Source organism: Bufo gargarizans, chromosome 2 (genome assembly GCF_014858855.1).
Source record: "Bufo gargarizans isolate SCDJY-AF-19 chromosome 2, ASM1485885v1, whole genome shotgun sequence".
Taxonomy (NCBI): domain Eukaryota; kingdom Metazoa; phylum Chordata; class Amphibia; order Anura; family Bufonidae; genus Bufo; species Bufo gargarizans.
This window is the reverse complement of record NC_058081.1, coordinates 570391903-570407730: the sequence shown is the minus strand read 5'-3', so window position 1 is coordinate 570407730 and position 15828 is coordinate 570391903. Positions and strand designations below refer to the sequence as shown.

At 42.2% G+C, this 15828-nt stretch overlaps 1 protein-coding gene across 3 annotated transcripts in view; it reads left to right on the top strand.

Annotated features, from left to right (window-relative positions):
- Nucleotides 1–10714, top strand: part of HSPBP1 (HSPA (Hsp70) binding protein 1) — a 36756-nt gene extending 26042 nt beyond the window's left edge. For all 3 annotated transcript variants that reach the window (XM_044281721.1, XM_044281722.1, XM_044281723.1), the window contains exon 8: nt 10446–10714. In XM_044281721.1, the coding sequence (XP_044137656.1) occupies nt 10446–10523 (78 nt within the window). In that variant the 3' untranslated portion in view covers nt 10524–10714. The remainder of the gene's footprint in view (nt 1–10445) is intronic.
- Nucleotides 10715–15828: the final 5114 nt, after the last annotated feature.

Below are 15828 nucleotides of genomic sequence, written 5' to 3'. Positions count from 1 at the left end.
AAAGGGGTTGACTGGCCTCAGCAGTGACATGTCCAAAGCAACATATCACTGCTGGGTCACCTAGAGAGCCAAGGAGCTGGAAAACGGGGGGACGGGACGGGACCTTGGAGAGTATTATACATTAATTAGCATATATAAAGTATATTTATGTGCTTTTAGGCTAGGTCTACACGGCGACATTTGTCGCGGGACATTTTGTAGCACCAATGTCGCGCAACAATTTTTGTGATAGTCTATGGTGTCGCAATGCGACATGCTGCGATGCAATAGGCTGCAGTGCACAATCAATGCTGCGGCCCCTTCTTTCTTGGGATCGGAGGAGACCCCCACCAATCATAAAGGGACAGCATATGCTAGAGATCGGCCATCACTTTACAGGATGGAAATGCCCCTTTAAGGATAAATATGATTTGTTTTATTGAAGATATTTGGGGACACCCAAATGTGAGTGATTTATTAACCACCTCCCGACCGCCGTACGCGTATATGCGTCCGGGAGGTGGTTGCTTTACTCCTCCTGGACGCATATACGCGTCTTCTCGCGAGACGCGAGATTTCCTGTGAACGCGCGCGCACAGGCGCGCGCGCTCACAGGAACAGAAGGTAAGCGAGTGGATCTCCAGCCTGCCAGCGGCGATCGCTCGCTGGCAGGCTGGAGATCCGAATTTTTTAACCCCTAACAGGTATATTAGACGCTGTTTTCATAACAGCGTCTAATATACCTCCTACCTGGTCCTCTGGTGGTCCCTTTTGTTAGGATCGACCACCAGAGGACTCAGGTAGGTCAGTACAGTCCCACCAAACACTACACTACACTACACTACACCCCCCCCCCCCCCGTCACTTATTAACCCCTTATAAACCCCTGATCACCCCATATAAACTCCCTGATCACCCCCCTGTCATTGATCACCGCCCTGTCATTGATCACCCCCCTGTCAGGCTCCGTTCAGACGTCCGCATGTTTTTTACGGATCCGATCCATGTATCCATGGATCCGTAAAAATCATGCGGACGTCTGAATGGAGCCTTACAGGGGGGTGATCACCCATATACACTCCCTGATCACCCCCTGTCATTGATCACCGCCCTGTCGGGCTCCATTCAGACGTCCGCATGATTTTTACGGATCCGATCCATGTATCCATGGATCCGTAAAAATCATGCGGACGTCTGAATGGAGCCTTACAGGGGGGTGATCAATGACAGGCGGGTGATCACCCATATACACTCCCTGATCACCCCCCTGTCATTGATCACCGCCCTGTCAGGCTCCATTCAGACGTCCGCATGATTTTTACGGATCCGATCCATGTATCCATGGATCCGTAAAAATCATGCGGACGTCTGAATGGAGCCTTACAGGGGGGTGATCAATGACAGGCGGGTGATCACCCATATACACTCCCTGATCACCCCCCTGTCATTGATCACCCCCCTGTCATTGATAACCCCCCTGTAAGGCTCCATTCAGACGTCCGCATGTGTTCTGTGGATCCGATTCATGTATCCATGGATCCGTAAAAAATCATGCGGATGTCTGAATGGAGCCTTACAGGGGGGGTGATCAATGACAGGGGGGTGATCAGGGTAATCAGGGTGATCACCCCCCTGTAAGGCTCCATTCAGACATCCGCATGATTTTTTACGGATCCATGGATACATGGATCGGATCCACAGAACGCATGCGGACGTCTGACTGGAGCCTTACAGGGGGGTTATCAATGACAGGGGGTGATCAGGGTGATCACCCCCCTGTCACTGATCACCCCCCCTGTAAGGCTCCATTCAGACATCCGCATGATTTTTGTGGATCCGATCCATGTATCCATGGATCCGTAAAAAATCATGCGGATGTCTGAATGGAGCCTTACAGGGGGGGTGATCAGTGACAGGGGGGTGATCACCCTGATTACCCTGATCACCCCCTGTCATTGATAACCCCCCTGTAAGGCTCCATTCAGACGTCCGCATGCGTTCTGTGGATCCGATCCATGTATCCATGGATCCGTAAAAATCATGCGGACGTCTGAATGGAGCCTTACAGGGGGGGTGATCAGTGACAGGGGGGTGATTACCCTGATCACCCCCTGTCATTGATAACCCCCCTGTAAGGCTCCATTCAGACGTCCGCATGCGTTCTGTGGATCCGATCCATGTATCCATGGATCCGTAAAAATCATGCGGACGTCTGAATGGAGCCTTACAGGGGGGGTGATCAATGACAGGGGGGTGATCAGGGAGTCTATATGGGTGATCACCCCCCTGTCATTGATCACTCCCCTGTCATTGATCACCCCCCTGTCATTGATCACTCCCCCCTGGTAAGGCTCCATTCAGCCATTTTTTTTGGCACAAGTTAGCGGAAATTTTTTGTTTGTTTTGTTTTTTCTTACTAAGTCTCATATTCCACTAACTTGTGTCAAAAAATAAAATCTCACATGGACGCACCATACCCCTCACGGAATCCAAATGCGTAAACATTTTTAGACATTTATATTCCAGACTTCTTCTCACGCTTTAGGGCCCCTAAAAAGCCAGGGCAGTATAAATACCCCACATGTGACCCCATTTCGGAAAGAAGACACCCCAAGGTATTCCGTGAGGGGCATATTGAGTCCATGAAAGATTGAAATTTTTGTCCTAAGTTAGCGGAAAGTGAGACTTTGTGAGAAAAAAAACAAAAAAAATCAATATCCGCTAACTTATGCAAAAAAAAAATATAATTCTAGGAACTCGCCATGCCTCTCATTGAATACCTTGGGGTGTCTTCTTTCCAAAGTGGGGTCACATGTGGGGTATTTATACTGCCCTCGCTTTTTAGGGGCCCGAAAGTGTGAGAAGTCTGGGATCCAAATGTCTAAAAATGCCCTCCTAAAAGGAATTTGGGCCCCTTTGCGCATCTAGGCTGCAAAAAAGTGTCACACATGTGGTATCGCCGTACTCAGGAGAAGTTGGGCAATGTGTTTTGGGGGGTCATTTTACATATACCCATGCTGGGTGAGAAAAATATCTTGGTCAAATGCCAACTTTGTATAAAAAAATGGGAAAAGTTGTCTTTTGCCAAGATATTTCTCTCACCCAGCATGGGTATATGTAAAATGACCCCCCAAAACACATTGCCCAACTTCTCCTGAGTACGGCGATACCAGATGTGTGACACTTTTTTGCAGCCAAGGTGGGCAGAGGGGCACCTTTCGGATTTCGCAGGCCATTTCTTACACATTTTGATTGCAAAGTTCTTCTCACACATTTGGGCCCCTAAATTGCCAGGGCAGTATAACTACCCCACAAGTGACCCCATTTTGGAAAGAAGACACCCCAAGGTATTCTGTGAGGGGCATGGTGAGTTCCTAGAATTTTTTATTTTTTGTCGCAAGTTAGTGGAATATGAGACTTTGTAAGAAAAAAAAAAAAAAAAAAAAAATCATCATTTTCCGCTAACTTGTGACAAAAAATAAAAAGTTCTATGAACTCACTATGCCCATCAGCGAATACCTTAGGGTGTCTACTTTCCGAAATGGGGTCATTTGTGGGGGTTTTCTACTGTTTGGGCATTGTAGAACCTCAGGAAACATGACAGGTGCTCAGAAAATCAGAGCCGTTTCAAAAAGCGGAAATTCACATTTTTGTACCATAGTTTGTAAATGCTATAACTTTTACCCAAACCATTTTTTTTTTTTGCCCAAACATTTTTTTTTTATCAAAGACATGTAGAACTATAAATTTAGCGAAAAATTTATATATGGATGTCGTTTTTTTTGCAAAATTTCACAGCTGAAAGTGAAAAATGTCATTTTTTTGCAAAAAAATCGTTACATTTTGATTAATAACAAAAAAAGTAAAAATGTCAGCAGCAATAAAATACCACCAAATGAAAGCTCTATTAGTGAGAAGAAAAGGAGGTAAAATTCATTTGGGTGGTAAGTTGCATGACCGAGCGATAAACGGTGAAAGGAGTGTAGTGCCGAAGTGTAAAAAGTGGCCTGGTCATGAAGGGGGTTTCACCTAGCGGGGCTGAAGTGGTTAAATGGACATGAAATGCACTCACAGTGTGCCGCCTATGAGGCCTTAGTACAGCACCATATCAAGAAAATATTTTCTGGTGAATACCACCATAATATGACACCATTTTGTCCCCCCCGATCTCCGTCAGAATCCAGCAAAAGAAAGCCTCTTAATGAAATGCGAGGCCTGAAGAAGGGTATGGTGCCATATTACACCTCCACACAATTTGGATATGAGCCCTTGGGCTTTGAAAAGGATCTGTCACCTCTCCTGATATGTCTGGTTGTAGTAACTACTTGCATATTCATGTGACTCTATGTTGTGGCATTCCTTTATTATGGATGAATTGCTTGCTAGCAGCTTGCAATGAAGAGCCAGATGTGTTACCAGTTTGGGGGTGTCCATGTGCATCATTGGTTGGATAATGTCAGACTGTGCAGGGACACAACCCATTGTGGTAACACCCAGTTGGATCTTTATAGCAAACTGTTGGCAATTCATTCATAAACTTCTATTGGGAATTAGAGAGGAACAACACAACAGAGGATTATATGAAAACATGCTCCAGAATTGTTATTATATGGAGAGTCTAAGTAGTGACTAGGAAAGGTGAGGGGTCCTCTTAAAGGGGGTTGCCCAGGGTCAAAACATGGTTTACGTCTTTGCAGAAACAGCATCACATCTGTCCATAGGCTGTCCCTGGTATTGGAGCATAGACAGAAATGACACTCCCTGGAATAGAAATAAAACCATTTAATGCAGGGACCATGGAACCATTGGTAAAATTCTATAGCTAAATTATTATACTGCAGTTATGTGAACTCAGTATGGGCTACAGCAATACACCAACAGTATATAGGGTGTGCCCCTGTGCAGTTTCCCTAGTAGAAGTGTGTGTATACAGCAATACACCAACAGTATATAGGGTGTGCCCCTGTGCAGTTTCCCTAGTAGGAGTGTGTGTATACAGCAATACACCAACAGTATATAGGGTGTGCCCCTGTGCAGTTTCCCTAGTAGAAGTGTGTGTATACAGCAATACACCAACAGTATATAGGGTGTGCCCCTGTGCAGTTTCCCTAGTAGGAGTGTGTGTATACAGCAATACACCAACAGTATATAGGGTGTGCCCCTGTGCAGTTTCCCTAGTAGGAGTGTGTGTATACAGCAATACACCAACAGTATATAGGGTGTGCCCCTGTGCAGTTTCCCTAGTAGGAGTGTGTGTATACAGCAATACACCAACAGTATATAGGGTGTGCCCCTGTGCAGTTTCCCTAGTAGGAGTGTGTGTATACAGCAATACACCAACAGTATATAGGGTGTGCCCCTGTGCAGTTTCCCTAGTAGGAGTGTGGACTTGCCTCTAACAAAGCTCGATTATACCAGGTTGAATGGGCAGCAGGTGAAGTACTGCTGAGCGTTCTTCCTTTGTTGCGAAGATAAACCAGTGCTGCAGTGTAGATGTAGTATAGGGCGGCACCCCATTGTACGGGTATCTGAGCACTGCTAAATTATACCCTTACACTGTACGCCTCTGTCAACGGTTCATTTACTTGTTCCATTCGGATCTGTATTTTTAAGGTTGGTTATTTGCATAAGCCTGGCTAATTGTTTCCCTCTACTCTGCAATTATATTCTTACAGTTAATTAGCTGTCTGGCAAATGAGAAAATGCTAGCTTTTGCTGTTATCTGGCTCATTTCTCAATTTGTTTTATGTAACTAACCATTAGGTGAAGAAGTAAGAATTTTCCATTTCAATGTCGGTGTCTTGGAAGCGCAGCCTGATGTGAATGGGTGGCTGCGACAGTAGAGGTCCTAGTGGAAGCCGCTTTAGTATCTGGTGGCTGCTGAGGCAGTGATCACACGGGCATCATGGCTTCTGTTTAGCACCAGATCCTAGTGAACCAAACTCACTTACAGGCCTCATGCACACAATTTCAGTCCGCATTTCAGTGGGGCAGCTAAAATTGCAGATAGCACATCATCTGCTGTCTATATGTCCGTTTCACGGCCACGCAGAAATGATAGAACATGTCCTATTGTCCGTTTTGCAGACAAGAATAGGACATTTCTACTGACAGTGGGGAGAAAATGGCAACCGGACGATAGGTCATCAGTATTAAAGTCTCTGGGAGCCCCTTTAAACAAGGGGGGGGGGAATTAATAGGGCAGCAGAGTTGATGGGAGGCCGCAGAGAAGGATGTTGCAGTAGTCTGAGATGATGAGGACATTTTAGCTGACCTTAGGTGGAGAAAAGAGTGGATATGATAAATACTTTGAGTTGGAGGCGGCAGGAAGGGTAAGAAATTAGGATGTGTTTGAAGTGTTATCCCAAGGCAGCAGAGGGAAAGATGAGTTTTAGAAAGCAGGAGCAGAAGAAGGATGCAGCTGATACATCTACTGGTATCCAGTGTCTAACATCTACGCCAGAGAAGTAAATTTGAGTATCATCAACGCGGAAGTACGAAAGTCCAGGCCGAAGGTATAGATGGAGGAAAGTAGCGATCCCTGAATGTTCGGTTTGTAAGGGATGAGGAGACTGGAGAGGGTCAGGCGAGAGACTTTCTGACAGGAGGGAGTGGTTAATGTGTCGGAGACAGAGGACAGGTCAGGAAGAAGGGGGTTCATTGTCTGTTTTTAGGGTGATTTTTTTTTTTTTTTGGACAGCAGGATATGATCGACAGGGCTCTGAGGAGAGGCATTCAGAGTCCTGATTACCCTGCCCACACAGTGATTGACAGCTTTATATTCTGCTGTCAGATAGGGCAGCATGAATAACGCAACAGGTGCTCTTTAACCCCTTCTAGGCCAGCGCCTTACATGTACGGCACAGTGGGACATGATTTGCTGCCCAGCACAGTACGTGTATGGCTCTCTGATCAGGCAGATGCAATGGGCAATTACCGACAGCAGAGCCCCTGCTGTATACGCCGGCATCTGTGTATTCATTGCATTAACCCCTTGTATGCTTCAGTCAACAGTCCAGGATGGGTCTTAGTGGCACATTGTCAGTGTATTATACAATATGACACTGATACATTGTATTGTAATGCATTGTAGAGGGGATCAGACCCCAAAAAGGTTGAAGTCCCATAGTGGGACAAAAATCTAAAGTGGGAAAAAAAAAGTGTTTTATATAATTAAAAAAAAGCCCTTTTCCCATAATCAAGTCATATTAAATAAAATACAAAAGAAGAAAAATAGACATATGAGGTATTGCCACGTCCGTAACAACCAGCTCTATAAAAATATGACATGATCCACCCCATCAGGTGAACGCTGTGCTGTAAAAAAATAAAAACTGTGCCAAAACAGGCTTTTTTTTTTGGTCACATTGCCTCACAAAAAGTGTAGTACCAAGCAATCAAAGTCATATGTACCCCAAAATAGTACCAATGAAAACATCACCTCATCCCACAAGAAATGAGCCTCCACATAAGACAATCACCAGAAGAATAAAAAAAATGGCTTTCAGAATATAAAAACAAGATTTATTTTCACAAATGCTTAACAAAAATAAAAAAAAGACATGTTGGGTATCGCCGTGTCTGTAATGACTGGCTCTATAAAAATATCACATGATCTATCCCGTCAGGTGAAAGCTCTAAAAAAAAAAAAAAAAAAAAAATAACCGGTGGCAAAAAAGCCATTTAGGGTCACCTCACAAAAAGTGTAATACAAATCCATCAAAAAGTGATATGTACCCCAAAATGGTACCAGTGAAAGTGTCACCTCTTCCCACAAAAAATGAGCCCCCACACAAGACAGTCTCCAGAAAAATAAATGGCAATGCAAAATGCTTTGTGTAAAACGTAAAAATAATAAATTAAATAAAAATAATTTAATTGGTATCACTGCAATTGTACTGACCAGAAAAATAAAGATAATGTCATTTTTTCCCGCACGTTGTACACTGCAATGACGAAACACAAAAAGCAATAACATAAATGCTGCATTTCTTTATCCTGCTACCCAAATAGCAAAATAAAAAGTGATCAAAAAGTTGTATGTGCCCCAAACTAGAACCAATAATTTTTGCAACCCATCCCACAAGTCCTCACATAGCTCCATTGAGAGAAAAATGTTTGGTTGTCAGAAAATGGCTATACTGGTGCCTGTAAACCAATCCATCAAAATCTACGCTGCAAAAGCCATATGGTGCTCCTTCCCTTTTGGGTCGTGCGGTGTGCCCGTTCCTCAGTCTACGTCCACGTATGGGGTGTTATCATATTCAGGAGAAAATAGGTAGCAAATTATGGGGTGCTTTTTCTCTGGTTACCCCTTGTAAAAATGAGAAATTTGGGGCTAAAGCAACATTTTATTGGAAGAAATTAAATTTTTCATTTTCACAGCCAAGTGTTTTTAAATTCTGTAAAAAGGCTTGTGGGGTCAAAGTGCTCAGTACACCCTTTACCAAATTCCTTGAGGGGTCACATTTTAGGGGTTTCCACTGTAGGGGTACCTCAGGGTCTCTTCAAATACAACATGGTGCCCAAAAAACATTTCAGCAAAATCTGCCTTCCAAACACCATATGGCACAGGTTGAGCACGTGGGATGTTTCTGTAAACTGCAGGATCAAGGTAATATTGACGTTTTGCTGTTAACCCTTGCTGTGTTGCAGGAGAAAATGGATAAAAGGTGAAAATGGATTAACATATAAATTCTGCATAAAATAAAATTCACCTCCATTTTCCTTTTAATTCTTGTCGAACACCTCAAGGGTTAAACAAAGTTTTTGTAATATCAGTTTTGAATAACTTGAGGGGTATAGTTTCTAAAATGGGGTCATTTATGGGTGGTTTCTATTATGTAAGCCCCTCAAAATCACTTTTTATAAGTAAAAAGCATTCCAAAGTTGTTACCACAGAAAGTAATACATTTCAGATTTGCAAAAATAGGCCTGGGCAAGATGGTAAAACTGGCCTGGGTTAGAATGGGTTAAACAGGGGGATGTCAAGGCAGGGGAGGGGATACTTTTATTTTTTTCCCTTTGTAGGTAATGCAGATTTGGAACTAGTAGGTTCATTTGAATAATAGATGTAGGCTCCATTAAGGACATTTATCAGGACTGGTATTCTGAAATGCAAGTCTTGATCCCCTGCGCTGGAGTAAGATGAGCCTGATTTATTAAGAGGCAGATGCCTCACATACTTTGGTCAACAGAAAAATTTGAAAAGTTAATGGATATCACAGAGTAACCTTTTTTAAAATGGCTTTTAATGTTTCTAAGTAGTAAAACATAATAAAGCTATATAAATCTAGTATTGCCTTAAAGAGGACCTTTCACCAGAATTAAACTTCTAAAGTAACTATACAGGCATGGAGAGCGGTGCCCAGGGATCTCCCTGCACTTACTGTTATACCTGGGCGCCGCTCCGTTCTCCCGTAATTGCCTCCGGTATCTTTACAGTTAGGCTCCACCCAAGGGAACCTGCTGGCGCCTCCTTCTCCCATGCTGCAGCGCTGGCCAATCACGGCGCTCAGCTCATAGCCTGAGAGGCTTTTTTCTCTCTCAGGCTATGAGCTGAGCGTGGTGATTGGCCAGCGCTGCAGCATGGGAGAAGGAGGCGCCGGCAGGTTCCCCTGGGTGGAGCCTAACTGTAAAGATACCGGAGGCTATACCGGGAGAACGGAGCGGCGCCCAGGTATAACAGTAAGTGCAGGGGGGTCCCTGGGCGCCGCTCTACATGCCTGTATAGTTACTTTAGAAGTTTAATTCTGGTGAAAGGTCCTCTTTAATTCTACTGAACTGCAGTCTTAGGTTGGTGTTTTTACTGCATAGTGAACGCTGTAAAATTAAAACCCACAAAACTTTTGGCAGAATTACTTTTTTTTTTTTTCCTGTTTCACTCCACTTATAAAAGGTACCACATAAAATACAGATTGTGCCACAAAACAAGCCTTCATATGGCTAAATCAACCAAAATAGTTTTTAGCTCTTGGAAGGCGAGGAGGAAAATTTTAAATATTGTTTCCAAAATTGCCATGGTTTTGTTAGCGGATTTTCAGTTGTTTAATATTGAAATGGGTGGGGGTCTGACATTTGGCACCCCTGCCGATCAGCTGAAGAGACTCCTCGCAACTTCCCAAGCACAGTGGCGTACAATGTATAGTAGCTGTGCTTGTTATTGCAGCTCAGTCCGATTAATTTGAATGGCACAGAGCTGCGCCTAGGCCACGTGACCGAACATGACAGGAGCGCCACAGTCTCTTCCATAAGTTGATAGATGAGGGTGCCAGGAGTTGGACCCTGTTGGTCTGAAATTCATAACTATTCTGAGAATAGGCCATAAATATCAAAATCGGGGACAACCTCTTTAATGTACATTAAATGTCCTGTATTTCTTCTGGTAGTTTTCCTTTAAAAAAACATCTTATATTCAAGCAATAAACATTTCTCCTTGCGTCTAAAAATGCTTTCTTCTTTTTTAGGAAGAACTGGATTACTGTGAGCGCCTTTTGAAGATTTGTTTCAAAGACAATCCTGACGATAACAGCATGGACCGGTGAACCATTCTGAAGGATATGTCCACCAGTGGTGCCTTGTGATGAGGCAAGATGGAGATTGTGAATGAAATTGAGCTAACTTATGAACTGCTACCCTAGGTCCCCTCGGACGTCTGTAATCTTTGTTTCAAAAGAAAAGTCTGAGATGTGGATTTCTTTTTTTTTTTTAAATAAAGAAAGACGAAATAATGTCATATTGTGGCTGATTTATGAATTCTAGTTTTTCCGTGGCATCAAATTGCATGGCATGTAATATGGAGATAACATTTTCCACCTTCTGTGGACTTTTTTGGGCACACTCCCTCTGGACCTGAGGAAGGGAAGCATACTTAGCTGCTCCCCGTTACATTACCCAGTGATATAAAGTATGGAGAACACGTCCCCACTTAGGCCAGCTATTGCCTGCAGCGACCACATGACCCATATAAAACAAGTAGTTTGGCAGGAGGAGTAGTGAAGGAGCAGGAACCCAGAAGCAAGGAACGGGTCAGTATGCTTTCCTTCCTCAGGTCTGGTCACGTGGAGGGTGGATAACCCCTTTAAAGATAACCGGTCACTTGGTAAAACTTTTTAATCTGCCTGCCTTGTGAGATCACGTCGTATTCTCAAACCACCTTACGTTCACAGCATTGGGGAGTGGAGTAGTGCACAGCCTGGCTTTGATGCTGGCTCTGCAGCTGCTGTCCATCCCGCCGCTCCTTTATCTGATATTCTATCTTATCAGAAGAAAATGTTTGTGTTCTGCTATTCTTTGTAATGTCCTTCGTGCTGTTGCTATTTTTCTGTGTATGAGATAGTGATGGGGAGCAATATTTCCTCTGGTTTCTGTTTGCAGGCTATAGGAGACATCATAGCAGCTGGTCTTCATCTACTAGCTCATGCATCTACTATAAGAGATGGACACGTGCCACATACAAGTTATATACTGGCCAGATACAGTGTTTTTAAAGGGGTTTTCCAGGATTTTCATGTTGATGGCCTAGCTTCAGGATACGTCATAAATATGAGATCGGGAAGGGGATAGACTTCAAGTCAGTCGGGCTGAGCTGCAATACATTGTACAACGCTGTTTTTGGTAAGCTGTGAGGAGGCCACAGTCATCACAGGAGTGCTGCAACTTCCTCAAACAGCCGGGAATGCCGGGAGTCCTGAGGATAGGTCATCAATAGGTTAATCCCTAACCCCTTTAATCCTCATGTACACACGATAGTTTTTTTTCTGAAAAGTCATCAGAAACTACAGGCACACAAGAATTACCATAATTAAAATGAATTGTATTTTATTTAAACAAATATTGCAAAAAATTATGTAAGTGTGGTACCCCTGTAGCCATAACAACCCATCTTCTAGCGCTAATATAGGAAAAAACTACGTCATAGACGCTGGAATCTGCATGACTGTCACATTGTACATTTTGGGACCCCACATGGCCGACCCTGTGATAGAAATGCCTATTCTTGTCCGTGGCTGCGGAGGAGAATAGGACATGCTGTATCTTTTTTGCGGGGCTGCAGGAACTGAACAAGGGATGCAGGCAGCACACGGTGTGCTGTCCGCATCTTTTGTGGCCCCATTGAAATGAATGGGTCTGCACCTGTTCTGCAAAATTGCAGAACAGATGCGGACCCAAAACTACGGATGTATGAATGGACCCTTACTGAAACACATTTGCAGGGAGGAATGGACCGAAATCTATTCTGGACATTGTGCAAACATTTGGTGTAGGCGATTGCTGCTAAATAGGGATGTACCGGTTATCAATGTTTCACTTACTTTTTCTCTCTACCCTGTGGATCTTTACTGCTTGGACCATACAGTTGACATGTATCTCTGAAAATAAAATATAAAACCTACAGCAAACATGTTTTTGGAGGTTCATTTTTGGAGGGTGCAAAATTCCCTGTGGTAATGAGATAAAAACCTATACATAATCTAGACGTAAGGGGAAGGCGCGGGGGGGGGGGGGGGGGTTGCGTCCTTCTGGTGTCCATATTATGTCATGTGTGCATGTCATTTTATTGTGATGTCACTTGTCATTGTACATGGCGGTGGCTTTCCCTTTTAGTAATATGTACATGATGCATTGCTTCCCCAATCTCGCCATTTGAACTGAAAACTGAGAAATCCGCAATAAAAATCCATGATGCAACCTACTGACATGCTGCAGATTTTAAAATCCACGCGGCAGGTCAATTTCTGCCGAGAGAAAACATCCAAAGTGTATGCGCTGCTTGTTATAGTTCCCTATGGGAACTATTAAAAAGTAAAAAAAAAAAAAAAAGTTTAACAAATTTTAAAAATTCTAATCACTCCCCTTTCCCCAAAATAAAAATACATAAACAATAAATAAAAAAACATCATCGTGTATTTTTCTCAGAATTCGTTTTTTATAATAAAAAAAAACATCATCCAGATGGGAAATATTAAACTCAGGACAGTGGTGTTTTTCTTTACTCTTGAGGTGTGTATTTTGAGTCGGCATACTCTGGGTCTGGTGCTCCTTTTTCTTCTCATTCTCTGCAATTCTTCTCTATTTTTATAGCTTTAAAAAATGCATGGGCAGTGTGTAGTAGTGGTTTTTTTTTTTACCAATGTATTTTCCCCACACAGCTCTACCAAGGAGGTGACATTACACGGGGTACAAATGGCAGTTAGTAAAACACACTTTATAGACAAAAACACCAAAAAAGGCTGCAAAAAAACGATCAAGCTGGGTTTACAATTTTTGGGGTGTTTCTCTGCACTTTTGAAACGTATTTTAATTTTTAAATTTTTTTTGCATTTCCATTTTTTGGTGTTTTTTTTTTTTTTTCCGTGCTAAAATTTACTAACGAGCAGTTTTTGCATTGAAATCAGTGGAGATGATGTGCAAGCGTTTTCATCATGATTTTTGGGTGCAGGATTCACGTAGCAAAGAACGTACCCTTATACCATGGTTATACTTTTTCTTAGTGTCTCCCAGGCAACCCATAGGACGCTGACCTTTCATTTAGGGCTGATTCACATTACCATGACTGGCCTGCCACATCAGACAGACCCTTATTTCTCATATTTAAAGGCTCTGTACTGACAGGGAATGTCCCACAGGATTGGCGCATAGCAAATGTGGTGCCAATAATCAAAAAGGGTCCAAAAACAGAGCCTGGAAACTATAAGCCGGTAAGTTTAACATCCGTCGTGGGTAAACTGTTTGAACTGTTTCTAAGAGATCCTATCTTAGGCTACATTCACACGTCAGTATTTTTCTATATCCCGAATTTCGGTCCGTTTTTTGCGGATCCGTTGTTCCTGAAAATGTTTCCGTATGTCATCCGTTTTTTGCGGATCTGCAAAAAAACGGAAACATGTATAAATTTCACAAAATAAAGTTGTTTGGATTTCTTTGAATTTTTATTTTTTTTTAAAAGTGAATAAGTGATTTCTGTGGGCAGGATTTAATTTCCAGGAACGGATTCCGCATAAAACGGATGACATACGTAATGACATACGAATGTCATCCGTTTTTTGCGGAACCATTGACTTTGTATTGTACCAGGATCCGATTTTTGCGGAAAAGAATAGGACAAGTTTTATATTTAATCGGACATGCGGAACGGAACAACGGAAACGGACAGCACACATTTTTTTCAGAACCCATTGAAAATGGGTCCAGAACTGGTCCTGATCTGTTCCGCAAAAAATGGAACAGATCAGGAAAGAAACAACGGACGTGTGAATGGACCCTTAGAGCACCTCAACGGAAATAGGCAAATAACGCCATATCAGCATGGCTTCGTGAGAGATCGGTCATGTCAGACTAATTTAATCAGTTTCTATGAGGAGGCAAATTCTAGACTTGACAACGGCGAATCAATGGATGTCGTATATCTGGACTTCTCCAAAGCATTTGACACTGTACCGCATGAAGGGTTAGTATATAAAATGAGAATGCTCGGACTGGGAGAAAACGTCTGTATGTGGGTAAGTAACTGGCTCAGTAATAGAAAACAGAGGGTGGTTATTAACGGTACACACTCAGATTGGGTCACTATCACTAGTGGAGTACTTCAGGTACTGATCTATAAAAATGTCACATGACCTAACCCCTCAGGTGAACGCTGTAAAAATAAATACAATAAAAACTGTGCTAAAACAACCAATTTTTTGGGTCACCTTGCTCCATAAAGTGAAATAATGAATGAGCAAAAAATCATATGTACCCAAAAATGGTACCAATAAAAACGTCAACTCTTCCTGCAAAAAAGGAGCCCCTGCGGCCTTCAGAAAATGCTTTATTATGTAAAACTGAAACAAAGAAAGTAGACATATTTGATATCATTGCATCCGTAGCTACTTGGTCTATAAAAATAGCACATGATCTACCCTGTCAGATGAATGTCGTAAAAAATAAAAACTGTGCCAAAACAGCAATTTTTTTGTTACCTTGCCTCACCAAAAATTTAACATATAGCAATTAAAAATTATATATACCCCAAAATAGTACCAATAAAACTGGTACCTTATCCCCTAGTTTCCAAAATAGGGTCACTTTTTGGGAGTTTCTACTGTAAGTGTGCATCAGGGGGGCTTCAAATGGGACATGGCATCTAAAAACCAGTTCAGGTAAATCTGCCTTCCAAAAACCATACGGCGCTCCTTTTCTTCTGCGCCCTGCCGTGCGCCCTTACATCAGTTTACGGCCAGGTGTGGGGTGTTTCTGTAAACCGCAGAATCAGGGTAATAAATATTGAGTTTTGTTTGACTTTTAACCCTCAATGTGTTAAAGAAAAAAATTTATTAAAATGGAAAATCTGCCAAAAAAGTGAAATTTTGAAATGTCATATCCATTTTCCTTTATTTCTTGTGGAACACCTAAAGGGTTAACAAAGTTTGTAAAATCCGTTTTGAGTAACTTGAGGGGTGTAGTTTCTACAATGGGGTCATTTATGTGGGGTTTCAACTATGTTAGCCCCACAAAGTAACTTCCGACCTGAACTGGTCATTACAAAGTGGGTTTTGGAAGTTTTCTTAAAAATTTAAAGAATTGCTTCCACAATTTTAACGTCCTAAAAAAATAAAATGACATTTCCAAAATGATGCCAATATAAAGTAGACATATGGGGAACGTTAAGTAATAAATATTTTATGAGGTATCACTTTCTGTATTAAAAGCAGAGAAATAGAAATTTTTAAAATTGTGAATCTTTCAAAATGTTTGGTAAATTTTGGATTATTTTATAAAAAAAAAGGTGAACTATATCAACTCAAATTTACCACTGTCATGAAGTACAATGTGTCACGAGAAAACTGTCTCAGAATGGCTTGGATA